Here is a 25,505-nt window from a genome sequence, read left to right as displayed (position 1 = left end):
AGGACAGGTGGAGGCTTTGTAGAGGGAGAACGCATGAGGGGATCTGGTTTTGCGCCATAATTGCTCCAGCGCGCGACTGCGTCATTTGAGACATTTTGTATGGTCGTTCTGCCAGGGTTGAAGCTGTCGGGGTCTGATGTTACGCATGGTTAGGGGTGCCAGGGAGTTTCGGGCAGCTGACAGTGAGTCGTCGTATGCAGTAGTGGCTAGTTCAGGGCATGATAGTGGAAGGATACTGTCCTACAGAGGTCAGCTGCCGAGTGGCGATAGGCCGGGTTCAGGTTGTGGAGGTGACGGCTGGTGATTATTACATCGGCAAATTATACATTTGCTGCAAGGGAGAAACCCTTTAAGTTCAGAGAAAAAGGACGTAGTTGTTGGCGGGTCAACTACATTAGGTGCTATTTTATTCCTGGGCGCCGTTGTCTTGCGGAATATGATCTCAGGTTTTGCTGGTGGTATATGTGAAAGGACTGGATCTGTTTTTAAAATCCCCCAATTCTTATTGATAATCCTGCTGATGGCCTTCTGTTATATAGAGAATGTTGTTCTAAACGGGCAGAATTTAGTGTGTCCTTGTCTTTCAGTAACTTTGAGCATATCATCTCTATTCATATTGGCCACAGTATCCATTATATTGCTCAATGTAGGCTCATCATAACCTTTTTCCATGAACCTATGTTTGAGGATCAAGGCCTAGGAATAATAAGTGCTTGTATTCATGCAGTTCCTCCTGATCCTCATAAACTGCCCCTTAGGAATATTAGACAGCCATGAGGGGTGGTGACAGCTATCCACTGGGATATAACTGTTGTGATCTGTATTTTTGAAAAATGACTTGGTAAGGATCTTACCCTCTTGGTTAGTCAAGGTTGTAACGGAACCGGACCCCGACTACACTTAGGTAGACTCACGCTTTCCTGTCTGAACACCGACCACTGACCCCACCGCTGACCAAACACTAGAGACCACCAGACTTGAAGGAAACCAGGAAATAGACTGCTTTATTTTAACACACACAAGATATAAACATTTAAGGGAACAACCCCCCTCCCTGCATGTGGACACAGGGCGGGGCAAACCAAATCTAGCAACCAGAGACACATAGGCAGACACCCCCCCCCCCACCAAGCCAATACAAACACATACATCCCATAATAGATTGCTCCCAAGCAAGACACAATAGAACAATGGGATGCACCACATGGCAGTAAACAATGAACAACCCCCCCCCCACCTATACATGTCTACACAATATCAGGACATTCCACCCTGTAACCCTAACAGGCACAGGGTGACTTGCACATAGGAGGGATATGGGGAGCTGAGACAGGGGTCTGCAGGTGAGCTGTGTTCCATGGGTCCACCACCCAAAATGACTCCCGTCACAAAGGTTAAATTTAAAAAAAATAATTTCTCGTGTGCTGTATGTGTAGGTAAGGTTATTGTTGAGGTTATTATTTAGAGTCTCGAAAAAAATTGAGTGCTTGCTCATTGCCCTGCCATTGAAGAAAGGTGTCATCAATGTATCTTTTGTAGAGGACTAATTCGGGCCAATCTCTCACATATATCATTTCCTCTTCCCATCTTGCCATGAAGAGATTTGCAAGGCTGGGGGCAAACTTAGCCCCCATGGCTACTCCTGGTTTGATAAGCAATATTATTTACAAAGAAAAGTAGTTCCTGTCCATGTCAAATTGTAGTAATTCCAAGATGTAGTTCTTTTTGGATGATGGTAATTGTATTAGTGTTACTTAGGTAAAAATCAGCTGCTTGCATGGCATCTTCATGGTTCATATTGCTATAGAGTGATGCCACATCAGCAGTGACTAAAAAGGTGGTTGATGCTATTGTTAAATCCTTCACCTCATTAAGTACCTGCTTGGTATCTTTAAGATACGCAGGTGTTTGTACCATCAGTGAATGTAGAAAGTGATCAATATATTCTCCAACCTTCGAACAGAGGGAACCTATCCCACTCACAATCGGCCTTCCTGGAGGTTTAGTGGGGTTCTTGTCTATTTTGGGCAGGTAGTATAGTACCGGAAGTCTGGGTGCTGTAGGGCACGAAAATTATTTTTCTTTTTTATTAATTACCTTTTTTTTCATACCCATATCCCATGTGTGGGATGAGGACCAGAGTCTGGGCCTGGAAGAGATTTGGGAAAATTTTTGAAGGAGTATCCTCTTAAAAAGATAAGTTCAGCTTTGGAACATGTTCCCATAGCCACAGCAGTGCCCACCGCCCTCTCCCTCTGACAGCACAGGGAGAAGTTTCTCCCTACTATATCAGATTTGAAAATGGCGTGGCCATGCGGGAGCGCATAGTGGAGCGCCTTGGTAGTTCATTGAAGCTTCCTGTCAGTAGATCTGCTTTCTCATACATCCCATACGGCAAGCAGATATTCTGACAGGTCTGCAGGAGACCTGCATGGCTTCAGCAATCTACTGATCGCTGGTGCAATGCTTTACAGATTCCTTTGGACAAAAATAAGAAATGTTTTTTTGTTTTTTTTTTACCTGCAAAAAAAATGTGCATTTATTATTTTTGTCCAAAAAGTGAACTTATCCTTTAAGGTGAAACTATATAATTGTGAGACTTTTAGCAGTTGCTGTTCTGCAGATACCAGTAAGCCAATCACAAGAGCAGTAGCTGAAATGTAATGTGGTTTGGTGAAAGATCTTCAAAATTATGAGAGTTGTCTGTAAACTGAAGAACATGTATTCATCTTCCTGCAGATGAGAAACTGGATGGTCCATCCAATGGTCCGGCTCCTCAGCCCTGGGAGATCATCATGGAACCTCCGGCCCTCTTCCACGATGAAATCAAAAAACAGCCGATACCTCACACCTCCTCCAAGAAGGTAAGGAGTCTTCCCTACAGAGGAAAGTACAGACACAAGGTGGTGGCGGAGGATGTGATCGATCTTCTATCTGATTCAAATAAAGAAAAACATAGGTCCAGGTGGTTATTCAGCCACCACATCCCCAATGTATGAAAAATCATGAAGAAAAAGAATTGGGATTTTAACAGTGCTGACCCCTTCTCTCAGAATTTACCAGACACATAAATATAAGATCATATAATTTTATTACAAAAAAACCCTTAAAATATTTTAGGGTAACAAAATTCCCCAGACAAAAAAAAAGTTAAAATGAAGCAAACCATCATTAACTGCACAGTACCTCCAGAAAGGCACTACCCAACCTCACATGTTTCATCATATGGTATGATATACAAGTTAATGCCAATAGCAACAAAGTATATGTATATATCTCAGGAAGGGGGTGCAGTGTGAAGATGGCTGCTGAAAGTAAAATGACAATATACAGAATAAACCATATTAAGAATAACAAACTTCTATTACAAACAAGAAAACAAAAAAAGAAAGCGCCAATCAATAGTATCAATCCTCTCCAGCAGCAAACCTTTAACCCAAAATATTGGTAAAATATAAAAAATCAGCAATTGGAATGCGCTAAAATATATCAAAATTAATATCACAAATATGTGTATAAAAGTCCCAACATTATAAATACAAAAAACTTTTCAGTGAAAATAATCCATAAGTTTCGTGCATATAAGTGTATAGAAGAAATGTCCAACACCCCAAAACAGAAAATTTTCTTCTTTAAACATGTAATTCCACCGTGCTTTATCCACCACCAAATGAATGGAATAAACTCACCAGAGCTCAATGCTGATTAGATTATAAATCAGCACAAGCGCGTTTGCTCTGGGAGCGATGAATAAGTAGATCATGAAGCAGCACTCTATAGTATAGACACTTCCAGATAGCAGGAACAATACTCTGCAGTGATATTGAGGTATAGCCAAGACTCCTTATAAAACGATCATCCTCCAAATGTATAGTAACATCACTCAAAAATAAAGAAAAGGCATGATGGTGCAGCAAGTAAGAACCATTAAAACTTTTATTTCAATCGCATCCTACTCACAAAATAAAGTGTCCACCTGACACTGGTATAGCAAACGATCAGATATACGGGATGGACGAGCCCCGTTCACCGCGGACACCTCGCCGACAGCTCCAGGGAACGTCCTGACGTCATCCAATAAGCTCCGTCAGAAAACAAAAAAAGAAAGCGCCAATCAATAGTATCAATCCTCTCCAGCGGCAAACCTTTAACCCAAAATATTGGTAAAATATAAAAAATCAGCAATTGGAATGCGCTAAAATATATCGGTTGCATTGACGTCTTGATCCATGCCGCTCCGTGAGGACGTCAGAGTGACGAAACGCATAGGGCGGAGCTTATTGGATGACGTCAGGACGTTCCCTGGAGCTGTCGGCGAGGTGTCCGCGGTGAACGGGGCTCGTCCATCCCGTATATCTGATCGTTTGCTATACCAGTGTCAGGTGGACACTTTATTTTGTGAGTAGGATGCGATTGAAATAAAAGTTTTAATGGTTCTTACTTGCTGCACCATCATGCCTTTTCTTTATTTTTGAGTGATGTTACTATACATTTGGAGGATGATCGTTTTATAAGGAGTCTTGGCTATACCTCAATATCACTGCAGAGTATTGTTCCTGCTATCTGGAAGTGTCTATACTATAGAGTGCTGCTTCATGATCTACTTATTCATCGCTCCCAGAGCAAACGCGCTTGTGCTGATTTATAATCTAATCAGCATTGAGCTCTGGTGAGTTTATTCCATTCATTTGGTGGTGGATAAAGCACGGTGGAATTACATGTTTAAAGAAGAAAATTTTCTGTTTTGGGGTGTTGGACATTTCTTCTATACACTTATATGCACGAAACTTATGGATTATTTTCACTGAAAAGTTTTTTGTATTTATAATGTTGGGACTTTTATACACATATTTGTGATATTAATTTTGATATATTTTAGCGCATTCCAATTGCTGATTTTCTATTACAAACAAGTCTTGCACAAAACAAAATCCAACAAAAATACCCAAATAAGGAGAACAAGGCTGATTCCGGTAAAACCACCTCACACAGTGGGGTTTATTTACTAAAGCTGGAGAGTGCAAAATCAGCTGCACCTCTGCATAGAAACCAATCCGCTTCAAGGGTTTGTTGACAAAGTTTCATCAAGCTGAGGTTAGAAGCTGATTGGCTACCATGCACAGCTACACCAGATTCTGAATGAACCGGTTTTAGTAAAATTCACCCCAGTGTGTCAATCAGCGTGGAGGGTCAAAGCTTGAACCAAGATGTAATTGGCACTAGGGATCCAGCCTAGGGTGACCAAGTATAACACACAGAGGGGAGGAGAAAGTAGTGCTCCTTATTTATACACCACCTACATGAAAAGGGGGATACTATAATATAATCATACAGGGAAGCTAAAATACCACATGTGTCTTTGAGCGCACAGACCGATTTATCCTAGTCAGATAAAGTCCATAATACTACCTGTATAAAAAGATAGCAGATAGCGTTGACTCCTAAATTAATCAAGGTCAACGGTTGTTTCACAATGAGCTACGTCTCCCACCTAAACGCCAAAAATGGAAGGAAGTCCCAATAAGATAGGGATGCTCAGCCAGCAAATGTACCTACAAAAGCAAATGGGCAACAGTGAACACCATGTTGGCCTATACCACAGCTTTAACCTTTTTTTTATATTCATTTTTTGCTCTGGAACATGTACAACATTCTCTAAGAGGGGTGACGTTGATAAACATCTTCTCCAATTGGAGACCAAATGGATTTTCCAATTAGAGGCAATTTTTCATAGATCTCATCTATCTATGGACTACTGGGAGACTGTATGTGTGCCTGTCTGCAGGGGGCGCCATTCTCGTCTAGGTGAGAAATAGATGCATGGAGCCGGGTCCCAGAAAAACATTTTGAGAAAAATTTAACAAATCTTTCTTTGTCCAGTTGTCACTTACCATGTCTAACTCTTTAATTCTGATACTTATTGCTGCTCATGAATTCAGATTTCTAAAGAATTGTTTTATTACATTGACCCGTCTATCTTCGTTCTTCTCCTCCAGGAATGTGAAGAGTGCCATGGAAAGGGGAAGATCATCTGTCAGAAGTGTAATGGAAATGGACGGGTAAATCCCATAGTTCTGGTGAAAACATTGTAACCGCAATTGTTGATGTAAATTGTATCGCTATACCATTATTGAGATAAAACAAATGGAATAGATGCAATACGTAAAGTGACACTCCACAAATGTGGAGAGGTTGGGACACCTAGCAAGTCTCTGCTACTATGAGTTTTTTTTTTTTTGTCACCTCTTACTGTCATGAGGACAGGAGTGAAGGAAATTGTCAAAAGCCTCCAAGGTTTTGAAGAACAGTAAAGCTGCACTCACAATGTGAAAAGGGGGCACTCCGATCACAAGCATGGAGCAGATGTCCTTTAACAGGTCTCCATGGACAGCGGCAAAGCTGTGGATGGAGGAACTCCTAGGTGGATCTCCATCGGATGCCATTAAAGAGAGGTGATGTTCTCGCAGCTCAGGGTGACCCTTTACTCCAGGGTTGAAGGTTGCTATGACATGCATTTCTGGGGCTTTTCTCCCTTTGCCAAGCCAACTAACATTTCCACTTAGATTCCATTGTGAGTTTAGTTTTCCTATTCTTCAACAAACTTTCAGATGTTTATAACCCATGGAGGTCCCTGTACCTTGTTCTCTACTTTTTTTGTTCTTGTTTAGCTTTTGAACCATCCCGGTCCTGTTTACAAAGTGCTGCATGATAATGATCAACATTCAAGGACCATTGAGGAATTGTACAATCACCTTTCTAATTCCCTTTTCTTGGATACAAAGTCAGGCTTTCTATGTAAAGAGAAATGCCACCAGCTTGGGCAGAACAGCAATATGGAATTTATTGGTAATCTTCAAGGTTCTTAACTCTCCTCACTTGAGTCCCAAAAAGAGGGTTGGAGTTTTGGCAGGTTGTTGGATTGTTTGAAGAGCATTTTCTGTCCCAGAACTGATAATGTGACAAAGATATGGGAGTCTAACCACATATGGGGGGGGGGGGGGAGAGTCTTGGTTTTGGCGTCCCTTTACGCCTTAGGTCTGGCAGACAACCAAATCTGAATACTCTGAGGAATTTGCATCTCATGGACAGTCTTAATTTTTTCTCCGTATATTCTTTGAACGCATGTGGGTCCATGGAGGAAAAGAAAATACTAGGCTGCTTTCATAAATTAATTACATATTCAATAAATGGAGCTTGTACCTGCAAGAAGTAAACCTCACCAATGATTCATTGTTGTGTATTTCGTCTTTCCTCCAGGTAAAGTGTGGGCACTGTAATGGGTCTGGACGCAGTTCTGGAGAACAATGTTCACACTGCAATGGATCTGGGTCAGAAGGGTAAGTGTTGGGACAGAAAGCATTGGGAGTGCATGTGTTCTGTGCTTCAAGGTGGCAATCCAATGTGACTTCCGTACAGCTGGTGAAGAGGGTCTGCGATGGGTGCTATGCCCCATCTGTATGTCCTAAAATAACTTTGTAATTGTCACTGTTACTGTGAGTTTTTTAATTTTTTTAATCTTTTCATAAAATGCAACATAATTTTGAAGAAATTCTAATGTAAAACATCACTCTGGCGGCCATGACTAACGTCCCTTGTTCAGCAATGTAGCCTCCATCCATGTCCCACACTTTGACACTTCAGGGGTATCCTATTCCCTTGCTGCTTGCTGTGGCTCTCCTATCCCCCACATTACTACAGAATCCTGTATTGATGTAGAAGGGTCGATGGTTGGAACGACAGCATGCGGCAGGGACACAGGCATTCCTCCCAGACAGCTTGTATGCTGAACAGTCTGGAGGCTACAAAGCTGAAGCCAGTAGGAGACGGGCTGCTAGATAGGTAGTTATACTTCGCAGGACATTTGCAATGGGCCACTTTTAGGGTAAACCTATTCTGAAGAAACATTGTTGAATTCCTTTTGAAAATACCTTTTTTGGCGGCTGCAGAAGTTTGCAGAAATCATTGACTCAGCTAGTATACAGACTTTGAGTTCTGACTTTATCCAACTTTCCCTCCTCCTCTCCTGCCCTGAAATGTGGTGAGAGCTCTGTAACCAGTAGCTGGGTGTGAGGGGCAGAAAGTGGCAGACTGACCCAAATCATGTGGTTTGTAGGTTGTAGAATGCCCAAAGAGTCAATGAAAAGGGACCATGGTAGACATCTAATTTAGTAAGGGTCTGTTTACTTTAGGGGGCCGTTCACATTATATAGGTGGGTTCTGCTTTCTGCTCACTGTGGTTGAGTTTTACGGTCATCCTTCCATTGCAAGCACGGTCCAGCAAACTAGAAACCCATGCACCCTCTGTGCAGCTGATATCTGAACCGTTGTGAAGAGAAATGCCAAATGACTTCAGAAAACAGATATTTGACTCTAGGGGCTAATCTGTAAATCTTTTATAATGAAAACAAAATTGAAAGCTTGTAAAAGTTCATTTTTTAAGTTAAACCTACAATAAATAATAAAATTAATACCCAAAACTTCCTTCCAGGCAGGAGCAAAATATAAAACCACATGGTCTCTAACCCTTTCCTACTCAACTCTAAACACATTGCTGTATATAGACTCCTCTACTAAATTGCCTGGTAAAAATTCCAAAAACATCTGTTCAGCCTTAATTCTTTCACCATATTTTGTTCTGGGAACAGATGCAACGGCTGCAACCAGACAAACGTGCAGACCTGCCCTGGCTGTACTGGGAAGGGGCAAGTGATCTCCTACATCGAGCTGACTGTCACATGGTGAGTATACAACACTCTGTGTAGCAATATGTAGACCCATGGGGGTCTGTGGAATCCCAACTGTTAAAATCTCTCTGCTTCTGTTCCTTGGAGGCTAGAAGAGGGGTGTGGGTTGACACGTGTGGGTGTAGTATAGAACTGAAGATTGTACATGGAACTTTCCTTTTACTTTCACAACAGGATAAGGATTTGATATTTTATTTTGCAGGAAGAACAACCTGTATGAGTTCATACCTGACCACCACTCCGAATTCCCCACTGACCTGTTCAAGAAGGTGACTGGCGACAAAATCTTTGTGGATGAGCAGCTATTGGTAAGATATTTTCTTTTTCCAGCTATATCTGATGTTGAATAACTAACTTTTTTCTTTTTTCTAAGATGCCCCCCCCCCCAACCAACTGTCCCCTAGATGCTGTTCCCTCACGAATACTACGGTTACCCTCCTCTTCTGTCCTATGATCTCACTCATATCTCCAGTCTCTCCCTATCTACTGGCACCTTCCCCCTCCCCAGATCACTCCCTATACTTGAAAAGCCCTCACTAGATCCCACCAACATGAGCAACTTAAGACCCATCTCATTGCTCCCATTCACCTATGAAAAAATTGCTTAATCTACAATAGTCCAAGCTCACTGACATCAACCTTCTTGACCCCTTACAATCTGGCTTTTGCCCACAGTACTCCAGAGAAACTGTCCTACTAATCTCACTAATGTTTTACTAACTGATAAAACCAATGGCCCCTACACCAAACTCTTACTACCAGGGGCGGACTGACCATTTGGAAACACAGGCACTGCCCGAGGGCCCAGGATCAGTAGGGGGCCCCATGAGATGCCCCTGGTACCTTTTTTTTTTTTTTTCTCTCTACTCCTCACCTCACTCCTTCAGCCTCCTCTCGCACTACTAACTGACATATCAGCATGGATGTCGCACCACTTCCTCAAACTCAATCTCTCTAAAACCGAGCTGATAATTTTCCACTCATGTTTCCTGCATGACTTTTCCATCAAGATCAATAATGCAGTGATCAGTTCTTCACACCAGTGTACTATGTGTAATCCTGGACTCTGACCCTTCAGCACCAAATCCAATCGCTGTCAAAAGCTTGTAGACCTCGCCTCCGTAACAATTCTAAAATTCGCCTCTTTTTAACTTATGAAACCACCAAGCTACTCATTTACTCCCTTGTTATTTATTTCCTTGACTATTGCAACTCCTTTCTCATGCTGCCAGAAATATCTACCTAACCAACCGATCCATGTCCTCCACCCTTCCCTGCCAATCCCTCCACTGGCCTCCATTCAGCGTCCTCCACCCTTCCCTGCCAATCCCTCCACTGGCCTCCATTCAGCATCCTCCACCCATCTCTGCCAATCCTTCCACTGGCCTCCATTCAGCATCCTCCACCCATCTCTGCCAATCCTTCCACAAGCCTCCATTCAGGGTCCTCCACCCCTCTCTGCCAATCCCTCCACTGGCCTCCATTCAGCATCCTCCACCCATCTCTGCCAATCCTTCCACAAGCCTCCATTCAGAGTCCTCCACCCCTCTCTGCCAATCCCTCCATTGGCTTCCGATTGCCCAGCAAATTAAATTCAAAATACTTGTGTCCAAATATCACATTCCGCTCCTCTCATGGTCTCCTGCTCTCTAGCTCCATTGTCCCCTCCTCCCATGCTTGTCTCCTGGACTTCTCCAGTGCCTCTCCCATCCTCTGGAACGCTCTACCTCAAACTGTCTGGCTATCTCCGACTCTGGCAGCTTCTCTTCAGGGAAGCCTATCCCTCCTCCAACTAACAGAACTTGTATCCATTTAATTAGCTCCTCCCCCACAGTTATAACCTTTTGTGCCACTTGCCCCACCCTATTTGATTGCAAGCTCCTATGAGCACGGCCCTCCTAACACTCTTGTGTTTTGTTGTATTGTAAGGTCTCCCTTCATATTTTGTAAAGCTCTGTGCAGACTGTTGGCACGACATAAATCCCCAATAATAATAATAGATTCTTCCTGTCAGTGCTGATCGCTGGTGCAATGCTTTCTAGGCTCCCAAAACAAAAAATAGTAAATGCACTTTTTGCAGGTAAAAAAAAAAAAAAAAGTGTGATTTTTGTTATTTTTGGTTAAAAGGTGAACTTCTCCTTTTATCCCTCCATTGGGGCCGTTGTACTGCAATGTCTGTATGGCCGGCTTTTAGTAGATGTGTATAGGAGGGCGCCATCGCTCTCATTCCATCCTGTGAAGGTTTTCCTCCATTTGTGTTCTGGGAATGATTTTGGATTTTTCTGTTGATGTAGGTGCCGCCTCTGGTGAATTTCCCTGAAGCGTCCATCAATCAGGCGTCTCAGACGGCCGTCCAGCAGCATTACTCCCAGTTCATCTCCAGCTGCCGGATACTGAAGCAGGTAAGTACAGAGATACCACTTACCTGTTATTTCTGGATCCTGAGGGGTGCAATGATTCATTCACATGTACAGAGCACTTGAAATCAGAACTCCATGATAATAAAATCATCGGTCATGTGACTTCTTCCGGAATCTTCTTCTAGATCTGTGTAGTCATCCAGGATGAGACTTCCTGGAATAAAGACCGCTCACTGCTGCTCTCTCCTTGTGCAGGGGGACTGGTCTTGTCTCCACCCCCTTCTGTAGTGGGTGGAGCCTGCTGGACACCTCCACAGCTCAGGCTATGTACAGCAGAGTGATTGTAAACTATTTTTACAATGTAATATCTGGGGTTGTAAAAGCATTCAGAGCTCACAAAGTGGATTGATGGCCTTTCGTGGCTGTTCATTGTGGCCGGAGTTCAGCTGAGGTGTGAAGGTTTTACCATTACAAGTATTTTTAATGTTGAAATAAAATGGAGAAGTGAATTCGGATGGCAGTGCAGGCGATCGCCATTGTTAAAGTGGTAGTAAATTCCTCATCTACAATAAGACTTAGCTGTAGGTGCAATCTCCTGATCATGAATGGAGACATTGACTTGAGCAGTGCCGGTGGTGTCACCAGTGCATGCGCACTGCACTCTCAATGGACGGTGTGCTGTGTCTGACTCCCTGTACATGTGTGGGTGTGATGTCATCGCGGCTCGGCCATTCAGACAGTTGCAGCCCAGGAACCTGGAAGGAAGACCAGGTGAAGGTGGAAGGCCCTGTCAGCGGCTTCATTTTCAGGCAGGTCTCTCATAAGTGCAGACTATGTGCAGACAGCACATTCTACCCTTTACTTGCTGTTTATTTTGTTTTTATTATTCTATTAGTCTAAAGCTGTTTTTAAACACAAAATCAAATGTCATATATTGCAGCTTACCAGTTCCTAGCTGTGGTGGCTGCATTTGTTTTCTGTATCTTTGCTTAGCTTTTTTTGTTTATCAGGCGATCCTGCCAGTAAGTCGTGTGTCTCGAATCTGGCCAGACGCTGCTCAGCCATTCACAGGAGGCTTTATATGGATGAATACAAGGCTTCCTCTAAATGGCAGAGGTGTTGGCGATTGTGAGGTTATTTGCCCATCTCTCAGTGAAAATAAAGATTTGTTTGGATCATGTTGTACAGACCAAGCTGACCAGCAGAAGTGGCAGTTAGAGGGTTAAGATCACTCCCTGTATTCTGTGTAATAGGTGTATTTGCTATGATCATCGGCTCCATCTAGTGGCCATAATGTAGTATTTTCTTGGCTGAGGTTTTTCAGGAAAGTACTGCAATGTGGCCTCCAAATGGAGGCGACGTCACAGGAAATAGACTCCTCAGGCACATTGGTCAGGATGGCTGGAGGAATACTGAGGCATTCACAGCAATATTTCTATAAGCAGACCCCGCAGTGATGAGCTTTGACAGTGTAAAGCATTGTGGTGACCGATGGGATTGTCACTCCTAACATCTCCTCTCTGTGTCCCCAGAAACAGTCCATAGAGTGGCTGCCCCTCACCAAGGTGGAGTACAACTGGAAGGAGAAGAGCTGCAGCTACTTTGTCTACGGACGGGAGAATCTGGTGGAGACGAAGGATTATCCCTCCACTTGCTGCTGCGTCATCCTCTGAGCGCTGACTGGATCCACCCAGCTGAACGCACCCTGTAGAGGGTGACACCATCCAAAACTTGATATTTCAGTTCATTCATCTCTCTAGGACTCGGATCTCCTCCTAATGTTCAGATTAGCCAATAGAGATCATTGCAGACTTGGAAATGGCTGAAGTGGCGGCAGAGTCTGCAGGTGATCCACTCAGAACTGAAACATCAGCTTTGGCTGGAAGTGGCCATTATGGGAATTTCACATTTTTATAGCCTCCTAGTTCTATGAAGATTTTATACTTTTATGTTCATGTATGACTGAGCACCACCTATAAACGATTCTACCTATTTGAAATTTGTCATGATCTCACTCTGGGGTCACACCCCCACACCGCCCTCACTAATAATCACCAAAATGTATACTTTAATTCCTTTCATTGCTCCTTTCATCTAGTGGGATTTCCGGAAATATCGCCACCAGAAAAATACCACATTTCAGCCACTAGATGGAGCTGACTATCATAGGAAATAAACATTAGTCACATTACAGCAATTATTTCTGATGACTTAATGTTTATGGCATTTGCATAGCAATATTTTTATAATCGCCCCCCCCCCCCCGTCTTCAGTGTCTGGGAATATTGGTGCTACAAATCTGCTACATGCAACAAACTGGAGTTTTCTGTTTTAGGAGGAGAACTCCTCTTTTTATTTTGTGTACAATTTCTTTTTAATGGAAATTACTGATACATTAAACATTTTATTACAAAAAGAGTCCTTTTTTTATTTTCCCAAGAAAAACTGATTTATAATTTGATATGTAGCATACATTGAGCTTAATCCTCCCTCTATCCCCCCTCCAGTCTTGCGCAGGTGTACCGGCTCCTCCCCTCCAGTCTTGCGCAGGTGTACCGGCTCCTCCCCTCCAGTCTTGCGCAGGTGTACCGGCTCCTCCCCTCCAGTCTTGCGCAGGTGTACCGGCTCCTCCCCTCCAGTCTTGCGCAGGTGTACCGGCTCCTCCCCTCCAGTCTTGCGCATGTGTACTGGCTCCTCCCGTCTTGCGCAGGTGTACCGGCTCCTCCGTTGGTTACTCTGATGTCACCGCACACTGGGAGCTTCTCACAATGTGCATTAGAAGCTGCAGCCAGTCAGAGCTGCGCCCCATTTCCATAATAGATGTGGCTTCATTGTGGGGGTGCACCACTTAAAGTAGGGATGCACTATACCAATGTAAGACAAAAAGTACGAGCGCCGATACCTATTTTTCGGGACATGTAACAGAACTGCCAGAAGTGCAGCGAGGCCCGGGACTCCCCAGCAGACATGCACCAGTCAGCGAGGGACATGTAGGCACTCACCGGTGCCATGTGGGGGAATGTAACCCTCTCCACCTCTATGCTGACATCACTTCAGGTATCAGTCCATCCCTAATTTAAAGGGTAAAACAGGTGCTGAGGTCCAGTTGTGGGTGGAGCCTGGTCAGTGTACCTGAGAATGGAGTAAATGCACACAGATACTTAAGCTTTATTTATATTGTAGAAATTGATCAGAAATGAGGCGTTTACAGATATAGCACCACCTATGTTGCAGGTCACACACGTCTTCAAGCAGAAGAGGGCGCTGTTTATCCAATAGTAAGGTGTTCAGCACATACAGACCACAGGATGCCGGAGGAGCCCCTTCCTAGGAGGGACTGTGATACAGCCGGCCACAGTGTGATCCTCAAATGTCCCTGCAGACATCAGTTCCAGGAAGCTGACAGAGGAGACACACTGAAAGGGAACAACTTTCCCTCCTCAACAGAAACGTCTCCCTAAAGCCACTGCAGGGAAGGACTCTGCCTGTGCCATGAAAATGGTGCGATTTATCCAATAAAAGCGCTGAAAGCTCCAGCGCTCACATACTGTATGTGGTCTTGTACTGTTGCAGCGGGATACCCCCACAACACCAGATACTAACCACTATGTCTGCCATGTTGTCAGGGTTGTCGCAGAGCATTGGTGAAGATCTCTGATTTGGGGAAGATGCCATTTCTATATTGTTGGCACTTTTGGGGGGTTCTGCACATTAATCATTAAAGTTGTCTTCTCTGTATTTATATTTCCTGTTGGTTCAGCAGAATACACCGGAGTGACATTGAGGCCATGTCTGAATTCTGAATTCCAGTAAAAAAAATGATAGACCCATAACATAGACATATGGGAGTTGAAAAAGGATTTATGTCCATCCAGTTCCAGAGTCACACAGCACCGCCATGTCTGCCAGGGCAGGAAACCTGATCTTTCTCTTCTGCAGCATCACTTGTGCAGGGAGGTTTCCCACACCGCTCCTCTGTGAATTCGGCTATGACAAGCAGGACACCACGTGTGGTCTGGACAGGAATCGCGGTCCCATTCCACTCTCATGCTATTCTTTGTGGTGCAATTTGCGTCCATTAACGCAAATCGCACCGCAAAGTATCAGTACTCAGTATTGGTGAGAACTCAACCAAATGTACCAGTACTCGGTATCGGTGAATACTCAACCACAAGTATCAGTACTCGGTATCGGTGAGCACTCATCCACAAGTATCAGTACTCGGTATCGGTGAGCACTCAACCAAAGGTATCAGTACTCGGTATCGGTAAGCACTCAACCAAAGGTATCCGTACTCGGTATCGGTGAGCACTCAACCAAAGGTATCCGTACTCGGTATCGGTGAGCACTCAACCAAAGGTATCAGTACTCGGTATCGGTGAGTAGTCAACCACAAGTATCAGTACTCGGTATCGGTGAGTACTCAACCACAAGTATCAGTACTCGGTATCGGTAAGTACTCAACCAAAGGTATCAGTACTCGGTATCGGTGAGTACTCAACCAAAGGTATCAGTACTCGGTATCGGTGAGCACTCAACCAAAGGTATCCGTACTCGGTATCGGTGAGTACTCAACCAAAGGTATCAGTACTCAGTATCGGTGAGTAGTCAACCACAAGTATCAGTACTCGGTATCGGTGAGTACTCAACCACAAGTATCAGTACTCGGTATCGGTAAGTACTCAACCAAAGGTATCAGTACTCGGTATCGGTGAGTACTCAACCAAAGGTATCAGTACACGGTATCGGTGAGTACTCAACCAAAGGTATCAGTACTCGGTATCGGTGAGTACTCAACCAAAGGTATCAGTACTCGGTATCGGTGAGTACTCAACCAAAGGTATCAGTACTTGGTATCGGTGACTACTCAACCAAAGGTATCAGTACTCGGTATCAGTGAGTACTCACCGAGTACTGGTACATTTGGTTATCAGTGAGTACTCAACCAAAGATATCAGTACTCGGTATCGGTGAGTACTCAACCAAATGTACCAGTACTCGGTATCAGTGAGCACTCAACCAAAGATATCAGTACTTGGTATCGGTGAGCACTCAACCACAAGTATCAGTACTCGGTATCAGTGAGTACTCAACCACAAGTATCAGTACTCGGTATCGGTGAGCACTCAACCACAAGTATCAGTACTCGGTATCAGTGAGCACTGAACCAAAGATATCAGTACTTGGTATCGGTGAGCACTCAACCACAAGTATCAGTACTCGGTATCAGTGAGTACTCAACCACAAGTATCAGTACTCGGTATCAGTGAGTACTCAACCACAAGTATCAGTACTCGGTATCGGTGAGTACTCAACCAAAGGTATCAGTACTCGGTATCAGTGAGTACTCAACCACAAGTATCAGTACTCGTTATCGGTGAGCACTCAACCACAAGTATCAGTACTCGGTATCGGTGAGTACTCAACCACAAGTATAGGTACTCGGTATCGGTAAGCACTCAACCAAAGGTATCAGTACTCGGTATCGGTGAGCACTCAACCAAAGATATCAGTACTCGGTATCGGTGAGCACTCAACCAAAGGTATCAGTACTCGGTATCGGTGAGTACTCAACCACAAGTATCAGTACTCGGTATCGGTGAGCACTCAACCACAAGTATCAGTACTCGGTATCGGTGAGCACTCAACCAAAGGTATCAGTACTCGGTATCGGTGAGTACTCAACCACAAGTATCAGTACTCGGTATCGGTAAGCACTCAACCACAAGTATCAGTACTCGGTATCGGTGAGCACTCAACCAAAGGTATCAGTACTCGGTATCGGTGAGCACTCAACCAAAGATATCAGTACTTGGTATCGGTGAGCACTCAACCAAAGGTATCAGTACTCGGTATCGGTGAGTACTCAACCACAAGTATCAGTACTCGGTATCGGTGAGCACTCAACCAAAGATATCAGTACTCGGTATCGGTGAGCACTCAACCAAAGATATCAGTACTCGGTATCGGTGAGCACTCAACCACAAGTATCAGTACTCTGTATCGGTGAGCACTCAACCAAAGGTATCAGTACTCGGTATCGGTGAGTACTCAACCACAAGTATCAGTACTCGGTATCGGTGAGCACTCAACCACAAGTATCAGTACTCGGTATCGGTGAGCACTCAACCACAAGTATCAGTACTCGGTATTGGTGAGTACTCAACCACAAGTATCAGTACTCGGTATCGGTGAGCACCCAACCAAAGGTATCAGTACTCGGTATCGGTGAGCACTCAACCACAAGTATCAGTACTCGGTATCGGTGAGTACTCAACCACAAGTATCAGTACTCGGTATTGGTGAGTACTCAACCACAAGTATCAGTACTCGGTATCGGTGAGTACTCAACCACAAGTATCAGTACTCGGTATCGGTGAGCACTCAACCACAAGTATCAGTACTCGGTATCGGTGAGTACTCAACCACAAGTATCAGTACTCGGTATCGGTGAGCACTCAACCACAAGTATCAGTACTTGGTATCGGTGAGTACTCAAGCACAAGTATCAGTACTCGGCAGAAAGACACGTTCTGGGTGCGTCCCTACGTTGGATACATAGTTTACATTGTATCTGTGAAGATGCTGATGTAGAATCCTTGGTTAGGTTGCTGTTGTTTTCTTGTATTCTCAGCTTGCTCCTTACATTTCACGCTCATGTGATGGCTGATCTACGTATGCTTACATGGACAGCCTTCACACTGGCCTTTGATATCTGTAATTCTTGCAAACTTTCAATAAACGACTTCAAATATTTCAAATATAAAAATTTAGTAATGTTGGTGAGGGGGAGGGGAACCAGGGAAGGGGAAATATAATCAGAATATACTTCAGCATTAAGTTTTGTGGGGGAAGGGGGGTTGATTGTAGGGTGTCGTTCATATTCCCCATAGAGATTTCTTGCCTCTTGCTGTTCTGTCTGACCCCCGTCAGCTGGACAGGAAGATGGAGGAAATCTCCCTCATGGGGACACAAGCAGGAATATTCTGTACATTTCACAGCCTTTTGAGGAAATGTTCATGATAAGCAGGAAGTTATCTCTAGAAAATGTTTGCTGTGAGTCGTCTCTTGTCGGGTTCATTGCTGCCATTCTGAGGACAGAGATTTCCTTCTTACACCAGAGAAAGACAACCTGAGTGCTGGCGGAGTCATGTGACGGGACAGACAGGTTTCCTGAATGATTAACATGTCACCAGACCGCCCGGACCAGGAAAGACAGAAAACGTACCTTTACCTGTTCTCGTTCACTGCAGACCAGCCATGGATGAGCATGCAGGGCTCAGGTAGGTGAAAAGGGGGGTTCAGGTAGGTGGTCTGGAGTTAGGTAGGTGGATTGGGGTGATTGCCATTGTTTTGTATATTATTCAAAATGTGCAGCACATCTATAGATATTATGACAGACAAAACAACATTTTATAAATCAAAGTGCAGTGCATAAAAATCGATTATCTTATATATATATATATACGGCTCCAGAAAATGAAGGCAGACTTTGTAATCCAAGTCCAGCATCAAGTCCATGACACTCCTGGGATATGGATCTGGTCAGGGAAGTCGCAGAGGGGGTTGTTCATCAGTTTCAGCTGCTTTGGTGGTAATAAAATTAACAACAGGTGCACTAGATGGGCAACAATGAGATGACCCCCAAAACAGGAATGGTTTTACAGGTGGAGGACGCTGACATTTTTTCCAATCTTATCTTTGCTGACTGTTTTGCACAAGTTTAGCAGCACAGCTTGCGCAGCACCTCATTGGCTGGATACCTCACAGATTGGCTTCTCAGATTGGCTAACGTTTGCAGGAGACGGCTTCATCTCTAACTAGCATCATCCAGTCCTGTCTGTGGACAGTGACACCAGGACTTAGAAGTCATTAACAGGAAGGGGAGATGAGGTGTATTGGCAGCGAGAGGTTTTACACAACACCCCACCACTACTGGCAACGCCTTTGCAGCATAATGGGGAGTGGTTGGGGGAGCAAAAGTGTGGCTCAGCCGCACATTTTTAATGTCCCTCAAATAGAAGTGTAAATAAAAACTAACAGGAAGCATCTGACTGTTCTTATGTGATTGTCATCGGGATCACCCAGTACAGAAGGGGCTGTATGTCTGTGTGCATGGGTTGTACCCCTGTCTGTGCCTCAGAAAACAGAAATTGTGACCTTGCCTGCCCCGGGTTCCCATTGCTGCCTGTGCCCTCCGCCACCTCTCTGTTGAATCTCCTCCCGCTGCCGGGCTACAGCCTCGCCTTCTGCCCTTCTCAGTGGAAGAAGGATAATTACTCCACCGGTGAAAGAATCATTCCACCATGAAAGGCTGTGAGCAGCCGGCTGCCATTGCTCAGCATCCCTTTAGCCACCTGCACCCGAAATTAAAAGAGTCCCTCTCTGCTCCTTGCCTCCTGGGCCCCTCTGGTGAACTAATGAGGCCCATGGAAAATATCATTAATGGTACAGCTGTACGGCCCTACTGGTGGCCCTGGATGAAGTCAATCTCCCCGACGTGTCGTACTGGACGTGGCTGCACCCAAGTGACTGTGTGCCCTAGGCAGCTGCCTATCTTGACTAATGGTAGCTCCCACCCTGCTCACCTGAAAACATTGACCCTCACATTATAGAAGGTCATTGCAGCTTTATAAGGACTATCCTCGTCTGCAGTTCCATCCAAGCATACCCCAGCAAGCAACAGCTAGGTCTTCAATCCTAATCAGCTTCCCCGATCCTCCTCAGCAATTACTCATCCGAGGTACTCATGCAAACGATAAGCATGCTCTGGGTGTACAGAATGGACGGCGGGTCTGTTTGTTCTTTTCCATCTTTTTGTATAGCGAGTTCATGTGATTTGGTGTTGGGACACATTGGACACCTTCAGCCACCACTGTGCTCTTGCTGGGCATCTAATGTGTCTCTGCACCTTTAGGGAGGATTGGGATCCCTCCAGGCACACTTTCCATTGGTTCAGCCTCAGAGGGGCGCTGCGGCTTCCACATATATTTGCAAATGTGTGCAACTAAACCTTCTTGTCTTTAACATGAATTGTTAAATGGTCAGCTTTCTAATATTAAGGCATTTCCCCAACTTAGAGATGAGCCGTGTCACTGTGTACAGTAATAAGAGTACAGAGTTCCTGTCCCGTGTCACTACACACTGTACCTTCATGTATGTTGTATTAGGAGGGACACGCCAAGCCTGCGCCCCCTCCACCAGTCCAACATACAGTAACAGATTGGGGTCCCACTGTGCACATAGCACGGACCTCATGCGCACACTTGTTAACTCTTTCCTTCCTGTAGCATGTTGCCAGGTTAAGGGCCTGCATATTGCGGGTTCAGTCCTGCTTGCTACAGGAGACCAACTGCTGGGATCACTGACCCCCTCGATGACCAGAGGACCCATCACCTGCACCAGGTACCACGCTTTGTGACCGGCTGCATGTAACTTGCACTCGTTCTTGGTTACCCAAAGTAACTACATTACTCTTCTTGCTTGTAACCCACATGTGCTTTACAGACCCAGGTCCTTTAGATACGCCAGAAACCAAAATGCACCGCTTTGAGGAACTTCAGACCAGGCGTAGAACCAGGGGTGGACTGACAACTCATGGGGCCCCCGGGCAATAGGGGATCATGGGGCCCCTGTGTCCTTGCCCAAACTCAAAAAAGCCTATGAAAAAGGTACCAGGGGCATCTCATGGGGCCCCCTACTGACCCCGGGCCCTCGGGCAGTGCCGAGTTTCCAAATGGTCAGTCTGCCCCTGTGCAGAACAGTTGATACTTTGTAGCACAGTCCAATTTGAACAGTAACATCATAATGTCCATAACTACCTCTAGCTGTCTTCCCAGGTATACCTCTACAAGGTGGTGGTCCATATTTGGCCTTTTCCAGGTCTTGGTAGTTCTCCAGAACCTCGGTGCCTCAGACAGATTGCAAGGTGCAGCAGCTACAGCATGTCCCTTCCAATGTGGCCCATCTGAACCACTGAGAGAGAGGGAACCCACAAACCCAGCCTTCTCCCAAATTGAATATCACTGGTGGGTAGGCAGGATCCATAAGATCCAGGAAACGCAGCTCTCAAGTGAACTCTTGACTAGAGCACCAGAGATAGGTCATCCAAATTCCCCCCTTACTATACTTAAATAAAAACCATGACACCAATTTTGGAGTAAATGGCCAACATGGCCTTTTATTAACAAACATTTTTTAACACCAACCATTCCTTATAACAGAAACATACAGAGTTGTTGTTGTTGGTCTTCGAAGGCACCCCACCAAAATGATATGAAATGCACCTGCGGACAACCATATTACACAAAGGCCTCCAGCCGCAACCAACCAGCTCGGAGACAACCATACCGTCCGCAGTGCAGCACCACCACCTTCCAGTTAAACCTTGGTTAACTGGAATGTCCCCGGGCACACCATACCACCGATGGGTCCCACACCATTATCTGTACCTCCAAGATAAGAACCGCCTCCAAGACCAACAACCGCCACAGCACGCTGGGTAAGCCCTTACCCATGCGTGCCCCACCACAAACGAACAGCTCTCTGAACTCCGTCCTGCAAACCCAGAGCCCATAAATCCGTGCCAACGGCATTGAGATGAACCCCATCACTCCGCAGATACCGCCAAGTATCAACCTCCAACTCAAAGAGCCGGACCACCAACCCCCCATTCCGAACAAAGAAGCGCCCCACCTCCTTGTTGACCTTGATCCGAGCCTTATTGAGCCGCTCCACCGACCGCGCCAAACGCCAAGAGGTGCGGGCTACCATGTCCGACCACACCAACACCATTTCGGGATAATCCCGACGCAATTGAAGAAAAGCCAGCTTAACATCCCGCACCAGCTCCCGCATGGACCGAACCCCCAGATCGTTACCACCCGCATGAAGCACCAAAACATCCGGCGGTCTATCCAGGCATGCAAAACGCCGCACCTCAGGCACCACACGACCCCACAACATCCCCGGCACACCTATCCATCGGACACAAGCCGCTTGCCTAGCCAACCCCAGCTGCCGGCCATTAGGCCGCACATCCGCCCGCCGAGCCCCCCAAAAAACGTAGGAGTGCCCCAGGATCCAGACCAGGCAAACTGCTCCATCTGAAATAAAAGAACAAAAACTACCACAAGAACCAACAACATCACAGAGACAGGACAAACTCCCCCAGCCCCATCAACCAAAAGAACCCGGAAACCACCCTTAGTCCCCCAGCAGATGCGGGCGAACGTACAGGCGAAATCTCTGCGAATCCCACCTACCAATCCGTTTTACCGCCTCATCCGACAAACCCCACCGGGCGGCCTCAGTAGCAGCCCCAATCCGAAACGAGTGCGAAGCATACAAAGACGCATCCAAACCAACATCCCGTAAACATTTCCGAAAAACCGACACAAATTGAAAACGAGTTAACGGGGACCCATCAGCATGCATCAAAAAGGACCCCTGCCCCACCGGACGCCGGGACAAAAATTCTCGAACCGCATGCACCGGGCACACTAGTGATCCTGGAAGGGCAAGAAACCGAACCCGCGCACCACGACCCCAGCGGTCCGTCTTAGACCGACGGATGAACACCTCCACCCAGTCGCCCGAGCACACAACATCATCCACCAACAACCCCCCAAGCACCGACTTGGATGGACTAACAAGCTCCCCAATACGCAACGCCCCAAAGAAGGCCACCGCAAAAGCCGCCCTAAACAAGCCCACTTCAAAGTCCGAAGAACAAACAAACCGCAAATGTGTAAATAAAGATCCTAACAACTCGAAGGACACCGGGCGACGAGAATCCCTACTGCGATGAGCCCTACGGTAACCCCGAATAGCCTGACGCACCCAGAAATCTTTGGTAAAATCCCGACACCCTTGTAACTTAAAAATGAAGGCCAAACCAGCCAACCGCCGATCCACCGCCGCAGCAGACACCCCCCGCTCCAAATTCCTCGCCAAATAGTACAGCAATGCCACACGCACCTCCGGCCCCCAGGGATCAATATCGACCTGTTGTAACAGGTCCAGCCACTCCCGCCAAACCGACGAGTACGCAGACCATGTCGCCTCACTCACCGACCGCCGGATCCAGCCGGATACGACCCCAAGGCAATCTCCCACAGCCAGTCGGGACAAGGAACCCCACGGTGCTCCGCAGCCGGCGCCAACTCCCGGAATTTGTCCCACTGAAAACGAGACAAAGCGTCAGCCAAAGTGTTGTCCACCCCAGGGAGATGCACCGCATGGATAAAAACATTCAGCTGCAGGCAACGCAACACTAAATGGCGAAGCAGGCCAACCACCGGCCGCGAGGCAGCCGACACCCGGTTGATGACCTGAACCACCCCCAAATTGTCGCAATGAAAACGAACCTTCTGATTCCGAAAATCTGCACCCCAAACCTCAACCGCCAAGACCACCGGAAAAAGTTCCAACAGAACCAGGTTACGAAGGAAAGCCGCCGCCACCCAGGAAGGAGGCCACGGAGCCGCACTCCACCGTCCCTGAAAAAATGCCCCATAACCCCCGGAAGCCGCCGCATCCGTGAACAAGTCCAAGTCAAAATTGCTGACCGGGCCAGACATCCACAAAGCCCGTCCGTTAAACGAAGTCAAAAAAGTGTGCCAAATCCGCAATTCCTCCCGATGCTCCCTAGTCAAACGAATAAAATGTAAAGGGGAAGTAATCCCTGCCGTCGCCGCCGCCAACCGGCGGCAAAACACCCGACCCATTGGCAGGATGCGACAAGCGAAGTTCAGTTTACCCAACAACGACTGTAAGGCCCGCAGTTGAATTTTTCGCTTGCCGAGCACCCCACCAATTTCCCCTTGCAGGGCCAAAAGCTTGTCCTCAGGCAGCCGGCACTCCATTGCATCAGAGTCCAAAACGATACCCAGGAAAGTCATGACCGAAGCCGGGCCCTCCGTCTTGTCCAAAGCCAGCGGAATCCCAAAACGTTCAGCAACGTGCTGCAAAGTGGCCAGCAAAACGGCGCACACTCTGGAAGCTGGCGGACCCACGCAAAGAAAATCATCCAAATAGTGGATGACAGAATTGACCCCGGAAACATCCCGCACCACCCACTCCACGAACGAACTGAACTGCTCAAACAAAGCGCAAGATATAGAGCACCCCATGGGAAGGCACCTATCAACGTAAAACGAGCCCTCCCAATGACAACCCAAGAAACGAAAACTGTCCGGATGTACCGGCAACAATCGAAACGCGGACTCAACATCCGATTTCGCCATAAGCGAACCACGCCCATAACGACGAACCCAGAAAACCGCCGCGTCAAACGACGTGTAAGACACTGAACATGACTGCGGATCGATAGCGTCATTCACCGACCCCCCTTTAGGAAAAGACAGGTGATGAATTAACCGAAACGAATTCGGCTCTTTCTTGGGCACCACCCCCAAGGGGGAAACCACCAGATCCGAAAACGGGGCGCAAGAAAATGGGCCGCCCATACGACCTAACCCCACTTCTTTTCGCAACTTAACCGAAACAACCTCCGCATGCCGCAAGGCCGACCGCAAGTTCCGAGCCAAGGGGGGAACGGAAGTCAAAGTGCACGGGATGTGGAAACCCTCCGAAAAACCCGCCGCCAGCAGCACAGCGGCTGCCCGATCAGGATATCTATCTAGGAAAGGCTGCATCCTTTCCACCCTCACCGGTGTCGTCCCTCTTACCCGCATGCTCGCCGGAAGGGCCTCTACCCCGCTTAAAACAGAGCGATAACGGATGGGAGCCGCCGCAACCGGAACACTCATGCTTAAAACGGCAGGACCCTCCGAAACGACAAGCGCTTTCCTGGAACTGCCAACAGAAGCCCCTACGCTTTGAGGCCGATTGTCCGGGGGAGAATGAACCACCGGCCCCCCCCTGAAAAAACGGACCAGGAGGCCTCGCTGGAGTCATGAGGCGCATCCAAAGGCCAATGTCCTTATGGTCCCAACGCAAGGAAGGGCGAACAGCCCGCCGCTGCCGAAACTGCTCATCATACCGAAGCCACGCAGTCCCACCGTAAACCCTGTGAGCCTCGCTAATGGAGTCAAGGTAACAAAAAAGCGCCGAGCAATGCTCAGGAGCCTTCTCCCCAATAACACTGGCCATGATCGCAAACGCCTGCATCCAATTTGCAAAAGTACGCGGGATAAACCGAAAACGCCGCTTCTCCGTTTCTTCCCGCCTGCCCTCGTCAACCCGCAACCCCTCCAAAGGAAAACGCTCCAACGGCAAGAGCGTGAAGATCTCCACATACTCCCCGCTCCAAATCCGCTCCCGAACCTCCAACGGCAAGTGCGCACCTAAAGGGCCCTCGAAGCACACGTATACCTCGCACTTGGCCGAGTCCGCCAAGCCGACCGCTCCGGACACCCCCGCACCCCCATCCAAAGCC

At 46.5% G+C, this 25,505-nt stretch overlaps 3 protein-coding genes across 4 annotated transcripts in view; 2 read left to right on the top strand and 1 right to left on the bottom strand.

Annotated features, from left to right (window-relative positions):
* Positions 1-13,520, top strand: part of LOC149430930 (protein SSUH2 homolog) — a 36,207-nt gene extending 22,687 nt beyond the window's left edge. For both annotated transcript variants that reach the window (XM_089665905.1, XM_089665906.1), the window contains exons 7-13: positions 2,740-2,864; positions 5,997-6,059; positions 7,258-7,337; positions 8,646-8,738; positions 8,947-9,052; positions 11,039-11,146; positions 12,637-13,520. In XM_089665905.1, coding sequence (XP_089522031.1) covers positions 2,740-2,864; positions 5,997-6,059; positions 7,258-7,337; positions 8,646-8,738; positions 8,947-9,052; positions 11,039-11,146; positions 12,637-12,777 — 716 coding nt within the window. In that variant the 3' untranslated portion in view covers positions 12,778-13,520. The remainder of the gene's footprint in view (positions 1-2,739; positions 2,865-5,996; positions 6,060-7,257; positions 7,338-8,645; positions 8,739-8,946; positions 9,053-11,038; positions 11,147-12,636) is intronic.
* A 4,723-nt stretch (positions 13,521-18,243) lies between these two features.
* LOC149430927 (protein SSUH2 homolog) overlaps positions 18,244-25,505 on the top strand; it is a 59,013-nt gene continuing 51,751 nt past the window's right edge. The window contains exon 1 of the mRNA XM_089665914.1: positions 18,244-18,387. Coding sequence (XP_089522040.1) covers positions 18,365-18,387 — 23 coding nt within the window. The 5' untranslated portion in view covers positions 18,244-18,364. The remainder of the gene's footprint in view (positions 18,388-25,505) is intronic.
* Positions 21,999-24,876, bottom strand: LOC149430929 (uncharacterized). The gene is made up of 2 exons (XM_089665912.1): positions 23,373-24,876; positions 21,999-23,286 (listed from the first exon to the last, which is right to left on the bottom strand). Exons 1-2 carry the CDS (start codon positions 24,874-24,876, stop codon positions 22,310-22,312), a joined length of 2,481 nt encoding a protein of 826 aa, XP_089522038.1. The 3' UTR covers positions 21,999-22,309.

The sequence above is a fragment of the Staurois parvus genome, unplaced genomic scaffold (genome assembly GCF_062004578.1).
Source record: "Staurois parvus isolate SC_StPar_1 unplaced genomic scaffold, SC_StPar_1.0 ptg002406l, whole genome shotgun sequence".
Taxonomy (NCBI): Eukaryota; Metazoa; Chordata; class Amphibia; order Anura; family Ranidae; genus Staurois; species Staurois parvus.
Note: the sequence above shows the minus strand (reverse complement) of the source record. Positions and strands in the feature narration are given on the sequence as shown.

Excerpts from the sequence above, each read along its gene's own strand:
- LOC149430929 (XM_089665912.1), bottom strand. The coding sequence starts at position 24,876 with ATGAGTGTTCCGGTTGCGGCGGCTCCCATCCGTTATCGCTCTGTTTTA. Across the intron at positions 23,287-23,372 it reads GCTTCGCCATTTAGTGTTGC|TGGGACAAATTCCGGGAGTT; the intron begins GTTGCCTGCAGC and ends TCTCGTTTTCAG.